The 23,484-nt window shown below is 42.9% G+C and overlaps 1 protein-coding gene across 1 annotated transcript in view; it reads left to right on the top strand.

Moving 5' to 3' along the window:
• The first annotated feature begins 1,867 nt into the window (after nt 1-1,867).
• Nucleotides 1,868-23,484, top strand: part of SLC15A1 (solute carrier family 15 member 1) — a 35,612-nt gene continuing 13,995 nt past the window's right edge. Inside the window, exons 1-18 of the mRNA XM_032610906.1 lie at nt 1,868-1,941; nt 2,051-2,067; nt 2,721-2,867; nt 2,973-3,114; nt 4,065-4,184; nt 6,899-6,998; nt 7,217-7,307; nt 9,190-9,273; nt 11,769-11,851; nt 14,128-14,214; nt 14,756-14,845; nt 16,578-16,622; nt 16,777-16,809; nt 16,891-16,979; nt 17,502-17,583; nt 20,193-20,312; nt 21,367-21,510; nt 22,328-22,377. Of these exons, the coding sequence (XP_032466797.1) occupies nt 1,868-1,941; nt 2,051-2,067; nt 2,721-2,867; nt 2,973-3,114; nt 4,065-4,184; nt 6,899-6,998; nt 7,217-7,307; nt 9,190-9,273; nt 11,769-11,851; nt 14,128-14,214; nt 14,756-14,845; nt 16,578-16,622; nt 16,777-16,809; nt 16,891-16,979; nt 17,502-17,583; nt 20,193-20,312; nt 21,367-21,510; nt 22,328-22,377 (1,598 nt within the window). The remainder of the gene's footprint in view (nt 1,942-2,050; nt 2,068-2,720; nt 2,868-2,972; nt 3,115-4,064; nt 4,185-6,898; nt 6,999-7,216; nt 7,308-9,189; nt 9,274-11,768; nt 11,852-14,127; nt 14,215-14,755; nt 14,846-16,577; nt 16,623-16,776; nt 16,810-16,890; nt 16,980-17,501; nt 17,584-20,192; nt 20,313-21,366; nt 21,511-22,327; nt 22,378-23,484) is intronic.

Below are 23,484 nucleotides of genomic sequence, written 5' to 3'. Positions count from 1 at the left end.
AAGTGGCAGAGCCAAGACCTGAACACGGTACTTGATGACCGATGTGGCTGGTTCTTTGGAATATGTATTCATTCAACAAACATTTAATTTCCACTCTGCAAAGCACCGTGTGAGGGGCTGAGGATTCTGATGTGGTAGCATCTCCCACTGAAGGACCCATTGAGCCCTGGTCTGGGGCTTCCCATGTGGAACTCTTACAGTCATCCTAGAAGGTGGGTGGTGTTATCTTCATCTGATAGGCAGGTTGTCCACAGGTGAGGTGGGCTTGCCCAGGGTCACGGGGGGTCAGGACTGAGATCCCATTACCCATCTGACCCCAAGCCCGCATTCTTCACATGTTGCCCCTGAGAGCAGACCCTTCCCACAAGGAAGTCTAACTGGGGAGAAAACCAGTCTGTTAGTGATGAAGAATCTCCTTCCAGAGTTTTAATATTTCCCCCCTTAGGACAAGGACTAAAATAGCATCACTGCTCTTAAATGATGAGGCAAGAATTGGAGACTGTCTGGTGTGGGGTGTGAGGCCATGCTGAGCTGGGGAAGTGTGGATACCCACAGCCCAGCATGAGTGGCTTCAGGAAGGAAGACCCTGGCCCACGAGATGAAGGGGGCCCTGGAGGACCACGCGGTCCAGGCCCAGAAGGGAGTTCCTCAGGCAGAGCTGCAGTTTGTTTCTTGTGGGATGGGGCCCTGGACTTGCACATGATGAAAACACAAGGTGGCGGGTCCGAGAGGAAAGGCCCAGAACGGGGAAGGTGCAAGAGCTGGCGCTGAGGGCCGTGGTGGAGACGCCAGCGTGCCGTCCTGCTTCTGTGTCCGGTTCCCTCCCCCGCCCCGCCCCCGCCCCTGGGACACAGGGCACAGGCGGGTCTCTCTGGTGCTCGGGGACAGGGCAGGGATAAAACTTACTTACGTAGATCGGTCAGGCAACTCGACCTCACAGTCTGCGTGTGATTCTCCGAGTGTGGTTCCTGGGCCAGCAGCACCGACATCCCCTTGGAACTTGTTAGAAATGCAAGCTCGAGGGACCACGCCAGGCCTACAGGGACAGCAGCTCTGGGCGTGGGGGCCAGAAGCCTGCTCCCCCCCAGCCCTGGGGGTGCCTCTGAGGCAGCCTCCGGTCTGAGAACCATTGCTGTGGTGTCACGGATCCAGAGCCCCGCGGGGGACTCGAAGGTCGTCAGTGCGGCCGGAGGAGGGGCCGCGGGGAGCGGTGGGCGCTGGGACAGCCTGTGACAGACCCTGATTGGCGCGGGCCAGGCTGTCGGTATCGGCAGTGGCGCAGGTGAGACTACAGGCCGCTCCGGCTGGAACTCAGCGGAGACAGAAAAGCAGGGGCTGGAACAGAGGGGATCAAGGGGACAGCTAGGACTTCGAAGGCAGTCAGCGACACCCAGTTTTTACCAACTCACTTGGATTCTCACCCATTTTCTTCCTGTTCTAATTCACTTTTCTGACGCAAAGACATCGGGGACGTGGGGAGGTCAGAGGAGGCTTCGCGAAGGGAAGGGGCACATTAAAAGCAGGCTTCCCGGCAAAGAGGTCGGTATCTCGTTGAGGACTTTAGGTGGGTGCGCGTGGCGTGTCCCGGGAGCCTTGTGTGCCGGGGCCGGGCGGGAGGAAGGGCGGCCCGGGGAACAGGACGGGCGTGGGACTTCACTGTGTAGCAGGCACTCTTAAGCGTTTTCTGTTTAACCCCCATCCAAACCCTCTGACCTTGTGAGATGGTGAAGTTTGGATTCTATCCCGTGGGCACTGGGCAGCCTTTTTAAGTCTTTTAAGGAGGAAGTGGTTTCGGCAGATTTTCGGAGCCTCTGGCTCTCCATCCTGACCACACACGAGAGTTGCCCGAGCAGGTGATTGAAAGAAAATGCAGCCACCAGCCCAGCCCGACTCGGAGAAGCGGCCCAGGCCTGGGACTGGGATGGTGGACAGGGCCGGAGGGTCTGGACAACACACCCGACGGCCTGACCAACACGGAGGGTCTGAGCTTAACTCAGCCGAAAGCATTTTAAGTACTTGACTTTAACGGTGGCATTTTGTTTTCTTTCAGGAATGTTCTTACGGCAGGTGAGTATTTCTACTTCTCCACGTAGCTTCATGATGTAAACTTTACAACCTGTTTTGCCCGTAAATGTTCACAGCTGTGCTTCATTCGCTTAACAAATGCACCTCATGCATCTCACACCAATGAGGGGACCCTCCTGAGTTCCTGTGTGGCGTTTCTTCTCTTTAGGAAATGCTCTGTACAGGCACACCTCGTTTTATTGTGCTTCCCAGAGACTGTGTTTCTGTACAGATTGAAGGTTTGTGGCAACCCTGTGTTGTCAGATGATGGTTAGCATTTTTCAGCAGCAAAGCATTCGTAACTTAAGGTATGTACCTTATTTTTTTAGGCATAAGGCTGTTGCACACTTACCAGACAACAGTATAGTGTAAGCGTAACTTTCATATGCACTGGGAAACCCAAAACTTTGTATGACTTGTTTTATTGCCATTATTGCTTTATTGCGATGGTCTGGAACCAAACCCACAATATCTCTGAGGTCTGCCTGTCTAGCTTTTCTCAGACTAACAGTAAAACTATAAAACAAGAAAATCTTCATTTCATTGTTGTCTCTATGTAGAGTGTAAGGGAATGAAACTTTTTAATTCTTGATTCCACCTCTGGAGTGCCTCTGATAAGTTACTAAACACGCATCCGCTACTTTCCATGCCGTTAGCCCTCACTGGCGCATATGGACCAGTGAGGAGCTTGTTTCAAACGCAGACTGTTTCTCTTTGTCAGAGCTGCTTTGGTTATCCCGTGAGCATCTTCTTCATCGTGATCAATGAGTTCTGTGAAAGATTTTCCTACTATGGAATGAGAGGTAACTCTTCAACACTCTCCCCACCCCCGTCAGTGAAGAGCTTGAGTTACTGTAGCCACTGCTAACTTTGTTGCCCTCTCGTCCTCCACCACCCTCGGCAAAAAGCGATCCTGATTCTGTACTTTCAAAGTTTCCTCCGCTGGAACGACAATCTGAGCACCGCCATCTATCACACGTTTGTGGCTCTGTGCTACCTGACGCCCATTCTCGGAGCTCTCATTGCCGACTCCTGGCTGGGGAAGTTCAAGTGAGTCGTGGCAGGTTTCTTGTTAACGAGCAAGCCAACAAGTAATGATAAGGTTTGGGGTTTCGGAGGGTGGGCTAGGGGAACGAAGAATCAGGGAACGTAAAACTCTTAGGAGAGAGTCCCAGGCCCTGTTTCTACTCATCCTCATATTGTCAGAATTCAGCACAGTGCCTGGCATTCGGCAGGGTGAATGCAAGTAGCATCGGTAGGATTTTTTTTCCTCCTCTAAACACTTATAACATCTTTGTCGCATCTTGAAATAGTAGGAGGGATAGCGTCTGTTGTTAATGACGCGTGAGAAATTAAGGGCTGGGAGAACAAAAAAGCTCCCTCAAAACAACCCAGCTGCTGAAAGGCTCAAACTGCTGGTCCACAAGCACGGGGTGCTCAACCAGTCCTGCAGGAAGAGCTCCAAGAGTGCGCTCGATGCGGGGGCAGGGGGCGGGTCATTGGGACATTTCCTTGGACTTAACACAGAAGGAAGTAAAGGCTCTTCCAGGTCAAATGCATGACACGGGCAGAGGCAGGAATATTCACTATCTCAAAATTACTCAATATAATTCAAAAATAACCAATGGACCACTCCTGCCCGAATATTGTTACCAGGTGCAAGATAAATATCTCTGACTATTTAAAGATACAGGTCATCATTTCAGTAGCTAGGTAACAATAGACACTGAGTCTTTCAAATAGTTGAAAGAAAGAACAGATCTTCTGCCTCCCCAGGTTCCTGCAGCCAAAACTTCGCTCAGTGCTTACATGCTGAGGAACAAATTCTTCAGCAAGCTCTGCCTTGCAAAGGTTTATCAGGTAATTGTCCCAGTTTGAGAAACAAGGAGAATCGTGACTGGGCTTTTGAAAGTTGGAAGCAGAGGCCTTTTCGCACTGGCGTAGGAAGTGTATGGCTCTTGTACAATTAACTTGGATTCTCTTGACCTCTTTTAACACAGGACAATTGTGTCGCTGTCCATTGTCTACACCATTGGACAAGCAGTCATTGCAGTGAGCTCAATTAATGACCTCATGGACTTCAACCACGATGGAGACCCTGACAATATTTCTGTGCACGTGTGAGTTGATTTTAACTGCGGCCCTACCCCATCATCTCACTAGTTGCTTGTTTGGTGCTGTAATTTAAAAAAAATTTTTTTTATTGAAGCGTAGTTGATTTACAATGTGTTAGTTTCTGATGTGCAGCAAAGTGACTCAGTTATACATTTATACTTTTTCATATTCTTTTCCATTATGGTTTATTACAAGATATTGAATATAGTTCTCTGTGCTGTACAGTAGGACCTTGTTGTTTATCTTTTTTTTTCTTTTTTTGCGGTACGTGGGCCTCTCACTGCTGTGGCCTCTCCGGTTGCGGAGCACAGGCTCCGGACACGCAGCCCCAACGGCCATGGCTCACGGGCCCAGCTGCTCCGCGGCATATGGGGTCTTCCCGGACCGGGGCACAAACCCGCGTCCCCTGCATCGGCAGGCAGACCCTCAACCACTGCACCACCAGGGAAGCCCTGTTTATCTATTTTATGTATAGTAGTTGGTATCTGCTGATCCCAAACTCCTAATTTATCCCTCCCCGCTTTGGTGCTCTAATTTTTAATCTTTTTCCTTGAACCTTCACCATAAGTGTAAGGAAAGCTTTCCTCCCTCATCAGTGTAGAGAAAGGTGTTGAATTGACTCAGAGTTGGGTCCTCAGTACGTCACCATCCTAACAGTTGTCTGGAGTCATTGCTCACTTGAAGGCTTGGTGTCTTGGGTGCATCTCCCATGAGGCGTGGTCAGTGCACGGGATGTTTGTATTAATCTCCATCTTCCCTAGAGGGACATGAACTCCCACAGACCTTGATCCTCAATTGCCCCAGGTTTCCTCAAGACTCTGTACCTTTGATTTTCTGTCTTGTACCACATTTCTGCTCATTTTTCGGTAATTCAGTTTCATAAATATTTTTTCTAGCCCTATGTTCTGCTTTCTTGATGAACAGTGCTATTGACAACTGCTCCTCTGTGAGATGAATTTCCCTTCATGGCAGTCTGGCCAAGCAGACAAGTTGTAAAGATTTATTTCGTTTTCTGTTCTTTTGTTTCGATTCCTCGATCTATGAGTAAACCATCTAATGGGTTGGGAAAGTATTATTGAAATTCAAATCTGCAGTATCTGTGTTCCTGGTTTGTTAGTCAGTCAGATTGCCACCCAGGCTAGGTCCCTGGATGTGAACCCGTGGTGCCCCCAGGGAGCTGTGTAGGTGGAGGGGAGTGGGTATAAGCAGGGTATAATTCACAGCTCAGATTACCAGGATCTGAGTCCCACAGAGGAGCTGTAGGACCCAGGCCAACTTATATCCTCCACACCTCAGTTTTCTAATCAACAATATCAGTTAAGAACATGGAGTTCGGAGCCAGGCCGTATGGGTTCAAGCTCTGCCTGTGCCTCTGACTAGTACTGATCTTCAGCAAGATTCTTAACCTCTGTGCCCAGTTGTCCTTATTTGTAATAGTACCTGCCTGTGCGTTAATCCAGGTAGAACAGCTAGAGCAGTGCCTGGCAAGCAGTAGGTACTCAAGAAAGCTTAGTGACTTATTTTATTTCACGGGGTTAGTATTGAAACCTGCCTACAGTCCTCACGAGAGTGCACGGTATATAATATTCAACCAGCCATGTTTTTGTCGTCCTTTAAAGCGCTCAGAGTGACACCGCCAAACACAAGTTGTTTTAAGAGGCAAGCAAGATGAAAGAGGTGCTTCTGCCAGTTAGTCTAGGAAGATGGGCATGCTTTTTTAAAGAATTCTTTCTATGTGCAGTATCTTCCTTGACTTTATCTGTTTCATAAAATATTTTTTTAGCATTTTAAAACAATATTAGCAATCAAGAAGATATGGAATAAACACTTAGAAAACCTGAAATTTGTAGTAACCTATTGTAAATCTAACAAAATGAGGGTTGGTGAATTCTGTGAGTGCTTTTCTTCAATTCAGGAGATAAAACACAGATAACTTGGAAAACACAAAAGTAAATTTTAAAAATTTAAGTTTAGGGCTTCGCTGGTGGCACAGCGGTTGAGTCTGCCTGCCGATGCAGGGGACATGGGTTCGTGCCCTGGTCCGGGAAGATCCCACATGCCGCGGAGCGGCTGGGTCCGTGAGCCATGGCCGCTGAGCCTGCGTGTCCAGAGCCTGTGCTCCACACAGGAGAGGCCACAACAGTGAGAGGCCCGTGTACTGCAAAAAAACAAACAAACAAACAAAAAACCAACTCTTTAATCCCTTTTATTATTATAAATAATCTCTTTTTTATTATAAAAAGTTATAGTAATAAACATTTTGCTCTGCTTTTTTCAGTCTTCTGTACTTTGTGAACAAGTTAAGATCCTACTACATAACCTGCTATTCTGCTTTGCAATTAAATCACGTTTTCTAATGTCTTTTAATGACTATTATTAGTCTGTTATGACTGTACCAGAGACAATGCTTAAAATTTCACTACCCATTCTTTTGCTAAAAATCATAAGGCTACAAAAGAACTCCATACCTAAATCTTTGTTCCGAATTCAAGCCATTTCTTTAAATTTTCTAGATGGTAAATTATTAGATAAAAGTATGAATTTGAAGACCCTTGAGTTCAAGTTTCATTCAACTGTCAAGACTGCATTTCTTGAATTATCTTCTAATACAGGTTGAATCCCTTCTCTGTGTGCCTGGTCCTCTTAGGGAAATTAGGGGAAAGAGAGACCGATGATTTTAAGGATCTCACATTTCAGCAATACCCATCTCTTTCCCTAGGGCACTGTCCATGGTTGGCCTGGCCCTGATAGCTCTGGGTACCGGAGGGATAAAGCCTTGTGTGTCTGCATTTGGTGGAGATCAGTTTGAAAAGGGCCAGGTGAGAGCATGCGTCTCCACAGAAACCATGTAAGTGATTATAAACACCGAGGAGTCAAATTCCATGGTCAAAGTGTATTCTCCATTGGAGGCTGTTCAAGTACACATGAAAGTAAGACACTGACCAAAGCTAAGTTCAAAGTCAAGTCAGATCATCGGCTACAGTTGATCCGTTACTGTATAGCCAAAATCACCCTACCTTATCCTTTTTTATTACAGGAAAAACAAAGAAACAGATTTTTTTCCATCTTTTATTTGGCCATTAATGCTGGAAGTTTGCTGTCTACTATCATCACTCCCATGCTCAGAGGTAAAAAATATCTGAAGTGGACCTTGGTTTTTCTTTTTTTAATTGTGAAGAGAAGTCAGGTGAAAAGGTTGAGTCCTTGTTGGTTTGTCCTGTCCCGCAATTCTCCCATGATGCCTCAGCTGTCACATACATCCTAGAGGATACAGTGAAATCTGGAATGCCAGCTACTTTTCTTTCAAGATTTAACTGCTAATCTTATTTGAATCCCTTAGCCCAGTGACCCCTGAAGAAGTTAAACCGTCCTTAGCATAGCAATCGATTTTTCTAACTTATTATTAATGCAAAGTCCTTACTCATGGTAACAGATAAGACAAGAGAGGCTGTTTGGAAACCACAGTGGGTGGGCCATAGTTGACATTTTTGCCTTCAAGCTTTGCTCCCCAATGACGTTCAGCGAGCCAGGAAGAATTTAGCAGGCAAGGTTTTATTCTTTGCTTTCCCATCATCTCAGATATTTCTAAAAGAACTGCCCCCAAGGAAGAGAATGGGGCAGCATCTGTCATCAGCTCACAGTTTTGTGATTGTCAGCACTTCATTGAGGGTTTATGAATTTCCCATATGGAAGGGAATATTTGGGGACAATGGTGTCCACACCTCGAGTCAGAATAAACTATGAAAGAAGATAATTTATGGAGTTTATGTATTTCTGCCTGTAGTAGCACTTTGAAGATGACACTTAAACCCCATTCCAACTTGCTTTGTATGAAAATTTACTAGCTTTTATTCTTACATTATGTTTTCTCACCCCCTAACCTCCCCCGCCTCCAGGTTCTACTAGAATATGTGCTGTGCATGTTTGAATTAGAAAACGTGTAATAGGATAATTTTTAAGGGAAAATCATGGCTCTCATACAGATATAACGTCAGCATGACAGAGATTTTATGTAACTTATTAGTTAATGAGGGAACTGGAAAGCTGCTACAATCAGTTCAAATAAGGATTTGACTAACAGAGATTTATGTTCTTTACTGGATGGGGGGATTATTTTGCATTGCTGTGAATAGGAATCATTTGTACAGTAACGAACAGGAAACATTTGTATGACTATAGTTTTCTGCCTAGTTAACTTCTTTCTCTGCAGAACTGTGAAACAGTTGGTCAAAAACAAAGACAAACCCCTTTAGGATCAGATGATTCCTGGAGGCTCCAGAACTCCATTGAAAGGATTTCCAGTAGTTTCTGTTGCCCCTTCCAGAGTCTTAATTTTTTCCCTACCAACCCTAGGATTTCAGAGCTAAAGTAGATCTTCAGACAGGAGTTAGGAAACTATGGCCCACAGGCCAAATCCAGAGATCTGGACAAGACCATCCATGTGTGTATTGTCTATGGCTGCTTTCACCTACAAAGGCAGGGCTGAGTAGTTAGGACAGGTCCACAGCCTAAAAGATTTATTATCTGGCTGTTCACAAAAAAGTTTATTGACCCCTACCCTGGGTCATCTAATTGTTTTATAATTGGCATGAATTCAGAGACATATAATCCTGATTTTCCAGGGCCCTTTGATTTTACTTTCTGAGTCCCACTTTCTTCATATTATTGTGTCTAGGTCATTTTCGTCTCTCCCAGTAAGTAAGTCCACAGAACATAAGGATTCCCACTGATTTTGGCTTAGCTGGTATCAGACATCTATTTAGTGGCTAAGGTTAGAACCCGCCTCCATCTCCTGCTCTTTCTACTGCAAAGCCGTTTGCTCAGCCTTGTAGTAGGCATCAGTCTACTGCAATGACCGTCTACTTGCAATGACATCAGTAAGGCAAATGGATAAGTCTAGAACATTAAGTGAAAACAATATGTAAGAACCAGTTAGGGATTTACAAAACTGGGAAATAGATGAGTATTACCATTGCCATAATTAATTTTAATCTTGTCATTTCTCCCCAGTTCAAGAATGTGGAATTCACAGTAAAAAAGCTTGTTACCCATTGGCGTTTGGGGTTCCTGCTGCCCTTATGGCTGTATCTCTGAGTAAGTAGAAGTCAGTTGAATTAATACAGTCCTGTGATCAGGTCAGGCCTTTATATTAATTGTTGTGACCAGTTTTTAAAAGTTCACGTAACAAATTGTAATAGTAAGTAATACAAAGAATTGCCATCCCATGTTAAACATACTCTGAGAATTCAAAGAAAGTAGAGTTGGCGTATTGTTTCAGAGAAAGTAGGATCAAAAAAGAGTCCAGAGGAAAGGGGATCAACTGAGTTGGACATTTAAAGGTTTGAAACTATTTAGGCAGATTAAGAAGAAGGTGATAGAATCTGCTAGACTAGGTGAAACCATGGCTGAAAGCTTTTGTTCTTATCAACTTGTGCGCATCTACAACTTGCCTGAAGACATGGCAACCTGGTCCAATTGTCACTTAAATATTTCCAGTGAACATCTAGTTTTCCATAATGTATCATCTCTAAATGTTTCTACCAGACTGTCTTCCCTCTGGGAGGAATATATGTGTATAGTCATTTGCACATAAGTTCTTGGCATTGGCTTTTTAGGAGGTCTGAAGAGTTTTCTACAAGGGATAGTCCAGTTTAAAAGATGGTAGGTGTCTTCATTTCCTTGGGCTGCCATGACAAAATGTCACAGACTGAGTAGCTTAAACAACAGAAATGTATTAATTGTCTTACAGTTCTGGAGGCTGGAAGTCCAAGATCAATATGTCAGCAGGGCCATGCTCCCTCTGAAGGCCCTAGGGAAGAATCTCTTCCAGGCTTCCCTGCTACCTCTAATAGTTCCCTGGCTTGTGGCAGTATAACTTCAGTCGGTCCACAGCCTTCCCCCTGTGCGTGCATCTGTGTCCAAATGTCCCCTTTTGATAAGGACACCAGTCATTTTGGAGTAGGACCCACCCTAATGACTTCTCCTTAACTTCCTCATCTGCAAAGATTGGATTTCCAAATGAGGTAACATTCTGAGGTCCTGGGGACAGGGACTTCAACATCTTTTGGGGGGAACACAGTTCAATCTACAACAGAAGCAAAAGAAGGAAACAGAACCCAATAACCATCTCAAGCCTTCATAGCATCTCCTCCCTCTCAGATGAGGTAGCAGTCAGCACGATCACGTTCTCTGATTTTTTTTTACCAGTTTTTAATAGTGTTGAGTATGCCCTTTTTCATCTCTTTTGCTTATGTTGTAGTAATTTAGCTTTATCCTTACACTTAGGCGAAAGCTCAGGATTCGCCCCCTTTTTAACATCCATTTTCTTCTGTAATTGTTTAAATATTGCCACTCTCCCCTAGAAGGCTTATATATGCCTTCTCTCCTTCAATTCTGGGTAAAGAGATAGGTTTTCAAAAACTATTGTTTTATGCCAGATGCTGTGTTAAATTGGCATCAGGTAAATTCTCTTTTCGTCCCTATGAGTCATCCTTACATCAAAGATTATGCTTTTTCTTATAATGGATTTGAGAAGAGGCCAAATCCTATGCCTTACCATCCTCTCTAGAAGTTCCTATTGGCAACAATCCTCTGCGTGAACAAGTTCATTAGTTAATCAGAAGCTTAAAGATTAAAATATTGGTTGACAAAAAGAGGTAAACTCAAATGGAATACTCAACTGGGTATTCCATGTCTGGATTGAGGGAAATTAGCATTGGGTGAGGATACAAGTAGACTCCTCTTCCTTTAACTGTAAAGAACATCTACAATCCGGGCACACACTTGGAGATATGCTTGAGAGTTGGCACCTGTCAAAACTTCATGTCTTCTTAAATTGAGGAAAACAAGTAGAAGTCAAGCAATTCGTCGATGTTTTAAAATTATTGAATTGTGATATTGGATAATCAGAAATCCCAGCATAGAGATTGTGGTTTTCAGAGTCTCTTGCAGAAAGGCTTTTTTTTTCCCCCTAAATTATTTTCACAGTATTAGGCATTTTCTAAGAAGGTCCATGGAAGAATGGCCTCATTGAAAGAGGACTTTTTAACTTTTCGTAAAACTGTAACTGCACATGCAGTTACTGGTAACTGTTTCTGTACCATGACCACAGAATAAATTCTGCCATATGTGATTAAGTAGAAGTTTCAACAGATTAGTTCCTATTTTTGTCTGAAGATTTAAAAAAAAAGAAGAAACTTTCTCTTGCTATTGCAGCCAGAAAATTCAAGCTGTGTCCTATGTATTTGTAGAATAATGCATTAATCTGCTTTGTGAAAGCACTTATCCCTGTAAAGAGGGATAGAACTTGTGCTCAAATAGCTCTACAAGCTGCCCCAAGCTCTGGGAAGGAGATAGTATTAGGCTTCAATGTTCGTATATGAGAACACAGTATAATATTACTCAGAAGCTTCTGTGATCGTTAGAATCAAAAGCACTCTGGAAACCAGGAGAGAGGGAGGTAAACCAACACTAATGAGTAATCCCGGTATCTCCAAAACAAGGTTGTAACTCAAATAAAAACACATATTCTAGTTCACAGATAGTTCTGTCAAACTCCCTGTTGACTTATCTTCTTTTGCCCTCCCCAGTTGTATTTGTCATTGGCAGTGGAATGTACAAGAAGGTCCAGCCCCAGGGTAATGTCATGGCTAAAGTCGCCAGGTGTGTTGGGGTAAGTATTTCAGTAGTCTTCTCTCTCAATCACATTTAGTCACCCCAGATCCTTCTACCTCCTTTAAATTAAAATTCAATGAATCTTTGACTTTCCTTTAGACATTTTATTCTTGTTCTTTCCTTTTTTGATAAATTGAAGTTTCTTATAAAACTCACCAAATGGAAAAGGACACAGACAGAACTCAAAAAGGGAGGGATGGAAATGGCTATTGAACTTATAAAATAAGATCAGTGGTGATAGAAAAGCAAATCAAAGGGACTCTTGACCTCTTAAAATGATAGACAACATCTGATGTTTGTCAGGGAGCAGTGAGACAAAAATGGAGAGGTCTGGTTTCATAGTGTATATCCAGAGTCTGAAGTGTGGAAAGTGTCAGTAATCCTACGTGCAGGAACTAAGGCCAAGAAAATAACTTTTAAAAATGAACACACACAAAAAAAAAAAAAAATGAACACAGCTTCACATGAAAAGATCATCAATGTATGTAATACTTAGAAAACAATTTATGACAAAAATTGAAGTCCAGCAAGTTGCTGAAAATAGAACAGTGTTTAACTTATAGTGCATCTATGTCATACTATGCAGACATCAGAAGTCTTGTTTCCAAGACTATTTCACCAAATAGGAACATGCGGAATATGGTTTCTTCCACGTGCATCTACACGGTATGTGTCCACACAGGCACATTTTAAGGCAGGAAATTAATATTGAGTGTGGGAATTTTTAAATAATGGAGTCAAATAACTTTATTCTCAAATGTGCTACCCATTTTTTTTTTTTAAGGAATATCTACATTGTATAATCAGGGAGTAATGTGTCACTCATTTTTTTTAAGTGTGGGTAATCTTTTGGATGTAAAGGCAGCCTTAAGATAATTTTAGTCACTTACTTTCCCCTTTTCCTGGTGTTATTGTGTTAAACTATACGTGTATACTTTATCAAAGTCAAAAATTCTCCCGCCTCGCTGCTATTCCCTTTTCCTCCTACACTTTCCTCTAACATTGGAACTATTCCCACCACAAAGCTTTTTCCAGTCTAATAGGAATGATCCAATTCCAGTGATCTCTAAGTTCTTTCTTCCCAAGTAACTGATGACTTAGCCCCAAAGCCAAAAGAACAATTTCAAGCTATTTAGTCATGAAAATGATATTGTTATTTCCCAGCATCCTAAGTCACCTCGTAGCTTTGAGTTATTGCTTTTAAGTCACAAAGTCACATGCATGTCCCCAGCTGGCATCACCATCACCTTCTCCTGCTGTTACATCACTGTGAATGCACTTTGCTTTCCTAAGGGCATCTTACAAACAAGGAATCTTGGAAGCCTCTAATTTTGTAATGGGTGGTGGTAGGTAGGTATGTTTTTTGGATCAGTGTTACCATGTTTTAAAGTATGTTCAACTATAATCTTTATTTTCTTCTACTTCTGTTTCTATGTAGTGAGTTCTCCCTCTCCTTTGTGTGACTGTAATACATTATAATAGGCCTTCACCATCCAGTATGGTAGCCACTAGCCACTTGTGGCTATCGAACACTTGAAATGTGGCAAGTGCAACTGGGGAACAGAATTTGAAATTGGATTTCACTTAAATTAATTTAAATTATGTAATTTCTTATACACGTATTTCTATGTAGTGGGTTCTCTTAAATTTCAAAACCAGTACTCAATTCAGTTATTGGACAGCTTTTAAATATGTTTGAAACAACTTAGGTGTGTAAGTCTAGTTTTCCAAGCATAAATTTTAGACAGTGTAAATACAGATCAAACATTTCTGGTAAAAATTTAGCATCCAAATTGAAATGTGGCATAAGCGTGAAGTATACCCTAGATTTTGAAGACTTGGCATGAAAAGAGAATGTAAATTTTTTCATTAATTTTTTAACATAGAGTACATGTTAAGACCATATTTGGGGTTTGTTGGGTTAAATAAAATATATTTAAAATGAATTTCACCTGTTTCCCTTTTACTTGTTAACATGGCTACCAGAAAACTCAAATGGCAAATGTGCCATGTGTTGTATTTCTACTGAACGCTCCTCTCTAGAGAATCCGGAGAGTAAAGTAGTAAGTAACAGCGTGATGTCGTTTACCCCGGCTCAAACGCTCTCAGTTAGTGAGAGGTTTGAAATAAATGCATGTTGTGCCTTTAGCGTCATCATTATACTAACATCTACAATTTCATACTTTGCTTCTCTTGTAAGTCTTCCGTTAAAGGGAGTTTCATTGAAATGTGTTGCACTGCTGAAGGAAACTTGATTGTTCTTCCTTTCTTCAGTTTGCCATCAAAAATAGGATTAGGCATCGGAGTAAGAAATTTCCCAAGAGGGAGCACTGGCTGGACTGGGCTAACGAGAAATACGACGTAAGTGATGATTACTGCCTCAACGGCCCCAGTGATCGTAATGCATATTATTAAATAGGCTACATGGACAGAATTATCAGTCGTATCTTCATAAACTTTATTAGCATTTTAAATAAGACTCTGTGTGAGAGTGCTTATTTATATTGAAAAGACCTTGAGAAACAATGGATATAATTTATCTGGAAACAATATTACCTCTTCATAGTTATTCATGTGGAATAATCCACCATTAGTTATATATCATTATGACCACATAACTTTAGTTTGAATATCGAAGGGTTAAGTGATGGTGGTGGGATTTACATTTAGTGAATTTACACTTAAATTTGAATAATTTACCTCCTAAAGATGTTTTCACTCTTGTTTTCAACACCTTAGGAATTTGGGGTTTTCTAAAGAAACCTGTGATAGGGTTCTTGGAACAATTACTCATCTCCCAGCTTGTCTCTAGATGCAAATATGTCTACGCTGAAAATAGCATTGGCTGAGAGCTCTGGCACAGGTCATGTCTGATTTGTCCCCGCACTCACTCCAACTGCAGGAGCAGCTCATCTCTCAAATTAAGATGGTTACAAGAGTGATGTTCCTGTATATTCCTCTCCCCATGTTCTGGGCCTTGTTTGATCAGCAGGTAATATGAAACTGTGTTTCTATACATCTTCATTAACAAAACATTCTTTGGGCATTACCGCATGGCAAGCTGTACCTACTTAGTATTTAGCTCCTGAAAATGTTCTCTTCCAGTTCCTTTTTTACATTTCATTTATTTGGTAACTGTTCGATCACCTAGGGTTTCTTTCTTTCTTTCCCTTTTTTTTTTTTTTTAATTATCTAGAGGGTTCTATCCACATTTCTGTGACAAAACAATGAAGAAAATTAGGCGGGGTCGAGTAGAGGAGCCTTGGGAAAGACAAGTATCCAGGACTCCTGCCAGCCAAATTGAGAATTCAGAGCTTTTCTCCTGATACAGCATGTAAAAGCTGTACTGTCTTTTACGGGATACACAGAATATTTAGACTGAGAGGGACTTGATATCTTCCACGCTGAAATGGGATTCTTGGGCTAGAAGCACCATCCAGAAATGTGAAATGCCTGCCAAAGTCATTCTAATCAGAGCAGGAGCTAGAACACATCATTGACTTGTCAGCCTGCTCTTTCTCCCACAGCTGGAAGATGCGTGCCTAGGAATTTTTCTCAATAGGGTTAGAAAACCCAATGCATGATGCTCGGTAGCCAAAGTGATAAGCTATCCTTTCCTTTAGAAACCGGGGTTTAAGAAGAACTTTACACACGTGTATGGTTTTATTGTACAGGAGGGATTATTAAAAGGGTAAACCATCTCTTGGAAAAAACTGAGAATAGGCATTAATCTCCTTATTTGTAAGTATGAAATTTAGACCAACATCTTAAGAACAAGTTTTGCATGTTGGGCGGGAACTGGTTATTAGAATCAGGCTTGCGCTAGAAATGCACTGAACACCTTTTATCTGTGTGACTTGGCGTAATCCCTTAACCCTTCTGAAAGGGTAATAACCCAGGCCAAGACTGTGAGGATCAAGAGAGAGAATGTATAGTAAGTAATCAGTGACTGGCTTGTATTAAAAACTCAGCCGGTGGCATATTTCCTGACTTTCGATGATGTTCTCCTAGTAGAGATGATAGATTATGTTGAAAAATTCACATATCCAGTTCTCCATGGAATATATAACATATACTTGTCCAGTCCTGCATCATCTTTTACTACAAAATAGGTTGAATATAAGTAGGCTGCCCAGGTTTAAATCCATCACTCTCTTGATGGAATTACATTTTAGGACAACCTAGGCTGTCAACGATAGGCTTTTTTTTTTTTTTCACATTTGCGTTGTATCACCATTTTACTTCTTAAAATTTACTTTAATGACAATGATACTCACTTCTTGTTTTTTGTTTGTTTTTGTGTTTTAACGTAACAGTAGGCTCTTAACAGTAATAATGTTCCTGAAACTGTGATCCCAGCGAACATAAAATAGCCTCAGGGTGTGAAGTTGCTTTCACCTTGCAGGTGATGTCAGCTTCGCAGCAAACCTCAGAAATGCATTTCTGTCTCTATGAAGGAGGGCTTATCTCAAAGTGGTACTTTGTGGGCTCTCCGTGAGTGGTTGGAGTACTATTTGTTGTTAACTGAACAGCAGAAATGCAAGTTGTTTCTTCTTACCTACAATCACAGTGGAACTGGGAGAGGAGCCTGATACTGAAAAACATCTTTAAACCCCATAGCAATTCAGACCTCATTCCTGATTTGGAAAAGACTCCACACTGACTTATAAAATGCTTAAAACCCGCATTCCCAGATGACGCAGTAAACTTAACTTGTTTTTAAGGGCTCCAGGTGGACGCTGCAGGCAACAACTATGAATGGGAAAATTGTAAGTCTGGGACCTGGAGCTATTTTACGGCCCCTGATCCCTATTCCTTTGCTTTAGCCCCTTTGCCCCCTTTTTGCTTCTCTCTCATAACATTCCAACCCCCCAACTGATCCTCTGTGCGAACTTATCAATGAGATTTTCCCCCTCTTTTTAGGGAATTATTGAAATTCAGCCAGATCAGATGCAGGTGAGAGAAAATATTTAAGTCGCTTCCAGAGCTCAGAGCCACCGCTGAGGCAGTAACAGCTCCTCTCCACTTCCTCTGCAGACCGTGAACGCCATCCTGATCGTTATCCTGGTTCCCATCATGGATGCTGTGGTGTATCCTCTGATCGCAAAATGTGGCTTCAATTTCACGTAGGTGACCCTCGGGTCGGGGTTCGGACCCCATGTGTCCCAGGGCTTTGCAAATGGGCTGCGCTCCCTCAGCTCCCAGAGCCTCAGCAGAAAGAATGTCTGGTTCCTCTCCCATGACGCCACCTACGTGAGGGAGTTTTCAAAGAAATATTTTCGAATCAGATGTCTATGTGCTGACGTTTCTGAAAATTTGCCCTTAAAATAAAAGTGCTATTAATGGCACCCTGAAAGAGCCTCTCATTAAGGCTCCCTTGTATGTGTAGATGATAGAAATAGTAACTGTGGTCCAAAGTAGTTTCTAGAATTTAAATGTCCAGATGCAGATGAGAAGCTGTAACATTTATCCTCCTTAGTCCTGGTCATGAATAAGAGACAGAGAGACGCTTGGAATCCACGTGTTTTGGAGGGGAGTTGGTTTTGTCTGGGGGAGGCGGGCGGGAGAGGAGCACTTCCCTTGTGGGTTTACCGTCAGCTTGCTCGCCTGCGGCTGGCTGAGAGCCACCCTTCTGCTTGTCCCGCCAGCTCCTTGAAGAAGATGACGGTTGGGATGTTCCTGGCTTCCATGGCTTTTGTGGCAGCTGCAATTGTGCAGGTGGAAATCGAGGTGAGCTTCTTTCTGATTCTCCAGTGGCCTTTCTTGGTGGGTCTGGTGGAGCGTCCTTCTCCAGGACTGGGAGGATGAGGGAGGCCAGGGATTTGCTGATAAACTAAGTCCTGGGGCTGTGGACGATGCGCTGCAGGGCAAAACAGTCCCTTTCAGTCAGCGTGCCCTGTGGGTTCTTGTCACTGCAAAGGACGCAGCCAGGGATAGGGCCAAAAGGGTGCGCTCAATTAGGAGAAAACTTAGATGGCAGTTACACAGGGGCTTCCGTTTATAATACAGTTTTTTTTTTTTTTTTTTAAACATCTTTATTGGGGTATAATTGCTTTACAATGGTGTGTTAGTTTCTGCTTTACAACAAAGTGAATCAGCTATACATATACATATGTTCCCATATGTCTTCCCTCTTGCGTCTCCCTCCCTCCCACTCTCCCCATCCCACCCTTCCAGGCTGTCTCAAAGCACCGAGCTAATATCCCTGTGCCTTGCGGCTGCTTCCCCCCAGCTATCTACCTTACTACGTTTGTTAGTGTGTATATGTCCATGACTCTCTCTCGCCCTGTCAAAACTCACCCTTCCCCCTCCCCATATCCTTAAGTCCGTTCTCCAGTAGGTCTGCGTCTTTATTCCTATCTTACCCCTAGGTTCTTCATGACATTTTTTTCCCTTAAATTCCATATATATGTGTTAGCATACGGTATTTGTCTTTTTCTTTCTGACTTACTTCACTCTGTATGACAGATTCTAGGTCTATCCATCTCATTACAAATAGCTCAATTTCATTTCTTTTTAAGGCTGAGTAATATTCCATTGTGTATATGTGCCACATCTTCTTTATCCATTCATCCGATGATGGGCGCTTAGGTTGTTTCCATGTCCTGGCTATTGTAAATAGAGCTGCAATGAACATTTTGGTACATGACTCTCTTTGAATTTTGGTTTCTCAGGGTATATGCCAAGTAGTGGGATTGCTGGGTCATATGGTAATTCTATTTGTAGTTTTTTAAGGAACCTCCATACTGTTCTCCACAGTGGCTGAACCAATTCACATTCCCACCAGCAGTGCAAGAGTGTCCCCTTTTCTCCACACCCTCTCCTATAATACAGTTTTTATAAGGGGAGGGAAGTTTGTGGAACTTGTTCTTTTGCTATTTAAACTCCTAGGAGATCTGGTTAAAAGAGGTTCGTCACTCACAAAGTCCTTCCAAAATGTGTAAATTGTAGTGGGAAATTGTTCATGGGAAGATGCCTTTTGTATCCTAACATTCCTGATGATGGTTAGTTCCCAAGCTAATCCACACGTCTGTTGCACTCAAAATGGGACTGAACTAGATTCCTAATGCTGTTCGTCTGAGAGCAGCTCTCAGAAACAGGGTGTTAGGTAGTATGTAAGATGAGAGGTAAAATCTCTCTCTCTCTCTCATTCTCTCTGTCTCTCTCTCTCCCCCCTCCCCTCCCCTCCTTTTCCCACCCCTGCACCCCCATGTCTCTCTTTTTCTCTGTCTCTTTCTCTGTTTCTGTCTCTGTCCCTCTCCCTCCCTCCCTCCCTTCTCTCTCTTTAAATTTTTAAGCGTGGTAACATATGTATAACATAAAATTTGCCGTCTTAACCACTTCTACGTGTACAGCTTGGTAGCACTAGGTACATCCGTATTGTTGTGACCTCAATCTCTAGAACACTTCTCATCTTGCAAAACTGAAACCTTGTACCCATTAAACAACAACTCCTCATTCTACGTCCCCCCAGTCCCCCAGCCATGACCATTCTCTTTCGTCTCGTTGAATTTGACTGTTCTCTGTACCTCTTATAAGGGGAGCCATACAGTATTTGTCCTTTTGTGTCTGACTTATTTCACTGAGCACGGTGTCATCAAGTTTCATCCATGTTGTAGCGCATGTCAGAATTTCCTTCCTTTTTCAGGCAGAATAATAGTCTTTCATACAGATATAGCACATTTTGTTGATCCATTTATCTGTGGATGGACATTTGGGTCATTCCACCTGTTGGCTGTGGTCAGTAATGCTGCCTTGAGCTTGGGTGTGCTCACTTTCTCTGGGACATCACTAGCTTTATGCTAGTGGGAAATGAACTGTGGGGCTAAAATAGACGTGGATTACTTCAGTGACACTGGGATTTGAGAGAAAAGGCAGAAACCCTGAGCAGGGTGAGAGGCAGGGGGCTCCCAAGCATTGTGAGGGGATGTTCAGAGCACTGTGCCCAGGGCTGAGGTCTGAGCTTCTACAGTTACGAGGGAGAGCAGACCTCAGGTGCTACAGCAAGGTCAACCTTCATTTAGGCGACGGTTGCTCTGACCCCTCAGGTATCAGGCTTCGTACCCTGGCGTCCTTGGACCAGGTCTGACCCGGAGGTGGCTAGGTAGGACCGCGAGCAGCCTCTTGCTGGCTGCTTCCATGTTCTGTCTGAGCATCACTTTCTACGGGCGCCATGAAGTGCAGGATTGGAGGCCTCCTGGGCTTCGTGGTGGGTACGTTGTGTGCCTCAGCCAGCCCACCTTCCTCGGCCAGGGGGAAAGTGACTCCAGTGCCACGGTTAAGGTCATCTTCGGTATGCACTGAAGACCTCACTGCCAATTCTCTTTTATTTTGCTCAGAAAACTCTTCCCGTCTTCCCCAAAGGAAATGAAGTCCAAATTAAAGTATTGAATATAGGAAATGATAGCATGAATATATCTTTTCCTGGAACGACAGTGACACTTGACCAGATGTCTCAAGTAAGTAGAAGGAAATGCAACTTTCTTTTTCCTCTTCTGACCTGAGTTATCACAATAGGATTTGGAGAAGCCGATCTTCTTGGTTCTTGTGTAAATCCAAAGATGAGCCCAGAAGTGAAATGTCTTCATCTCTGATCTCATTTTGGCTTCACTCTGGACCAGCGTGCTCTTTCATGTGTCTGTGAATCACCTGGGGAGCTTGTTAAAATGCAGATTTGTGACCAGTGGGTCTGAAATGCTGCATTTTTACAAGCTGTCGGGTGACACTGCTGCTGCCGGTACGTGGAACCACACTTTAAATAGCAAGGTTCTGGGTCAGCGGTTCTCCACCGGAGCTATCAAAATGGCCCCCACGGGGAACACTTGGAAATCTCTGGAGACATTTCTAATGGTCACAACTGGGAGTGTGCTTTTGGCGTCTCCTATGTAGAAGCCAGAGATGCTGACGTGCAGCCCCCTCAACAAAGAATTATCTGCCCCAAATGCCAACAGCGCTGAGACTGGAAAACCCTACTGTGGATGGCTGGTCATGGGTCTCGATGAGAGCGTCTCAACCTTAAGTCTGGAGAGCTTTGACAATTCTGACGCCTGCAGCCCAACGCCAGAAATTTTGATTTAACTGGTCACATTCCTGGTCAGCCACCATTGAGAACCACTCCCTTAGATCTTGCCGAACTAATAATCATGAAGGAGGAAAGAATGTTTGACTCCCGATGCTTGGGAAAGCCCAGTATTGATTTTCACCCAGGTTGTTGCTTTTCCTCAATGCTGTTCTTTGCCCAAGGGTAGAAATCATTTCCATAGCATTTATCTTCCTAAAATGAAAGTAAAATGCTGGATGAAAATCAAAATTCTTGTGGTAATGCTAAACAACTTCAGGATAGAGTCCACAGGGGTGGGCTAGGGCGGGGGCTGAGACAAACCAATGCCAGCCCCCATCAAGGCATTTTTGGATGTGCTTGAACATGACCTGGGAATGCCAATAATATGCATGACGGTGTGAGTGCAGAATAAGGCTCTGGTATTAACTGTGATTCCTTTCCCCCCATTATAGACAAGTGAATTTATGACTTTCAGTGCAGACAAACTGACAAGTATAAACATTTCTTCTACTGGATCACCACTCACTCCAGTAACAGACTTTGAGCAGGGCCATCGCCATACCCTTCTAGTCTGGGCCCCAAACAATTACCAAGTGGTAAGTAGCTGGACACCTGCAGCTGACTCTTGACTGTGCTATTGGAGACACGGCCTTTTAGTGGTGTGACTTTTTTTCCTCCCCATGTAGTATTATATTAGATAATCCTCAATTCTTCCTTTTTCAAGGACACAGTCATTTGACTTCCAGTAAAGGTTTGACTGGTGGATGGGAAGGGTTAATAGTAATTTTACAAATTTTAAAAAGACCTTCTGGGCACGGTATTGTGTATGTGCACACAGGTCACACAGAGTACCTGTGTGGATTCTCAGAGACTTTTTGAGATAAAGTTTCAAATATATCTTTAATGGCATTCATTTAAAAAATTTGCACTGAGTAATTGGGAAATTAGAGCCGTCTCTAAAAAAATAGAGTGAATACATCAGGTAAAAGCAATAGAAATGCATAAAAATGATTTCATAACAAAATATAGGCATCTGGATATTCCATTCAGCATATAAAGAAGCTATGAAGGTGTAGTTGACCTAATGAAGGAGTTGTGCATATTCTGTAAGGTGAATTTAAGTGAGCTTGTACAGAACTGCGATACGGAGTTAAGACTTCTTGGTAATGTGTTTACTTAGGGAACTGTTGAGTGGCTTGCCCTAAATTCTTGGAGAGCAGTGTTCTGTGGAACCACTAGAAAGCAAGCATGAAAAGTTGTAGAGGCTCATCTTAACTTCAGGTGAACCAGGGCTGAAGAATGGAGCCCAGCAAGTGTAATCATGGTGCCCTTAGCTCCTGAGATAAATGCCAATATCACTCTCCTTCTGAACTTATTCTGATGAGTTAGATTTGAAAATGTTTTCTTTCTCAGGTAAAGGATGGCCTTAACCAGAAGCCAGAAAATGGAAAAAATGGAATCAGGTATGTGTATTTCTTTAAAACTTAAGTTATATCAGCTTCTTACATAACTAATGTATACCCACAGTAGAATTCCACTATAACAAGGATATAAAATGAGAGTATGTGGTTTACCCCAAGAGTGTAAGCCTGGTTCAATGTTTTTTTTAAAAATTAATTAATTTATTTATTTATTAAATTTATTTATTTTTGGCTGCACTGGGTCTTTGTTGCTGTGCGTGGGCTTTCTCTAGTTGCGGCGAGCGGGGGCTACTCTACGTTGCGGTGCATGGGCTTCTCATTGCGGTGGTTTCTCTTGTTGCGGAGCACCAGCTCTAGGCACGCGGGCTTCAGTAGTTGTGGCGCGTGGGCTCAGTAGTTGTGGCTCACGAGCTCTAGAGCGCAGGCTCAGTAGTTGTGGCTCACAGGCTTAGTTGCTCCGCGGCACGTGGGATCTTCACGGACCAGGGCTCGAACCCGTGTCCCCTGCATTGGCAGGCGGATTCTTAACCATTGCGCCACCAAGGAAGCCCTGGTTCAATGTGTTTTAAATCATAAATAAAATCCATCATCTTAATAAACTAAAGAGGAAAAGCCGCATCATCATATCAGTTGATGCAGAAAAAGCACTCGATGAAATTCAGCATCCACTCATTTAACAACTCTCAGCAAACTAGGGACTGAAGGGAACTTCCTTACTCTGAAAATGTACATCTAAAAAAATCCAAGCTAACATTGTACTTAAAGGCAAAAGTCTAAATGCTCTCCCCCTAAGATCAGGAACCAGGTTAGATTGTCCACTTCACTCCTATTCACAATCCTTCTGGATGCTAGTGCCATGAGGCAAGAAAAATAAGTAAAAGCATCTAGACTGGAAAGGAAGAAATAAAACTATCCCAACTCACAGAAGACAGGATTGCATAAACAAGTCCCAAGGACTCTACAGAAAAAGCCCATAGAATCAGTAAGTGAGTCTAGAAAGGTTACAGGATACAAGGCCAACAACAAAACGAACATATTTCTATATACTAGCAATAAATGATTGGAAACTGAAAATTTTAAACTATACCTTTTACCGTAGCTCAAAAAAAATGATGAAATACTAATTATAAATCTTATAAGACATATACA

This window comes from Phocoena sinus, chromosome 18 (genome assembly GCF_008692025.1).
Source record: "Phocoena sinus isolate mPhoSin1 chromosome 18, mPhoSin1.pri, whole genome shotgun sequence".
In the NCBI taxonomy this organism is placed as follows: domain Eukaryota; kingdom Metazoa; phylum Chordata; class Mammalia; order Artiodactyla; family Phocoenidae; genus Phocoena; species Phocoena sinus.
The sequence above is the reverse complement of the archived record's forward strand: the minus strand, read 5'-3'. Positions and strand labels throughout refer to the sequence as shown.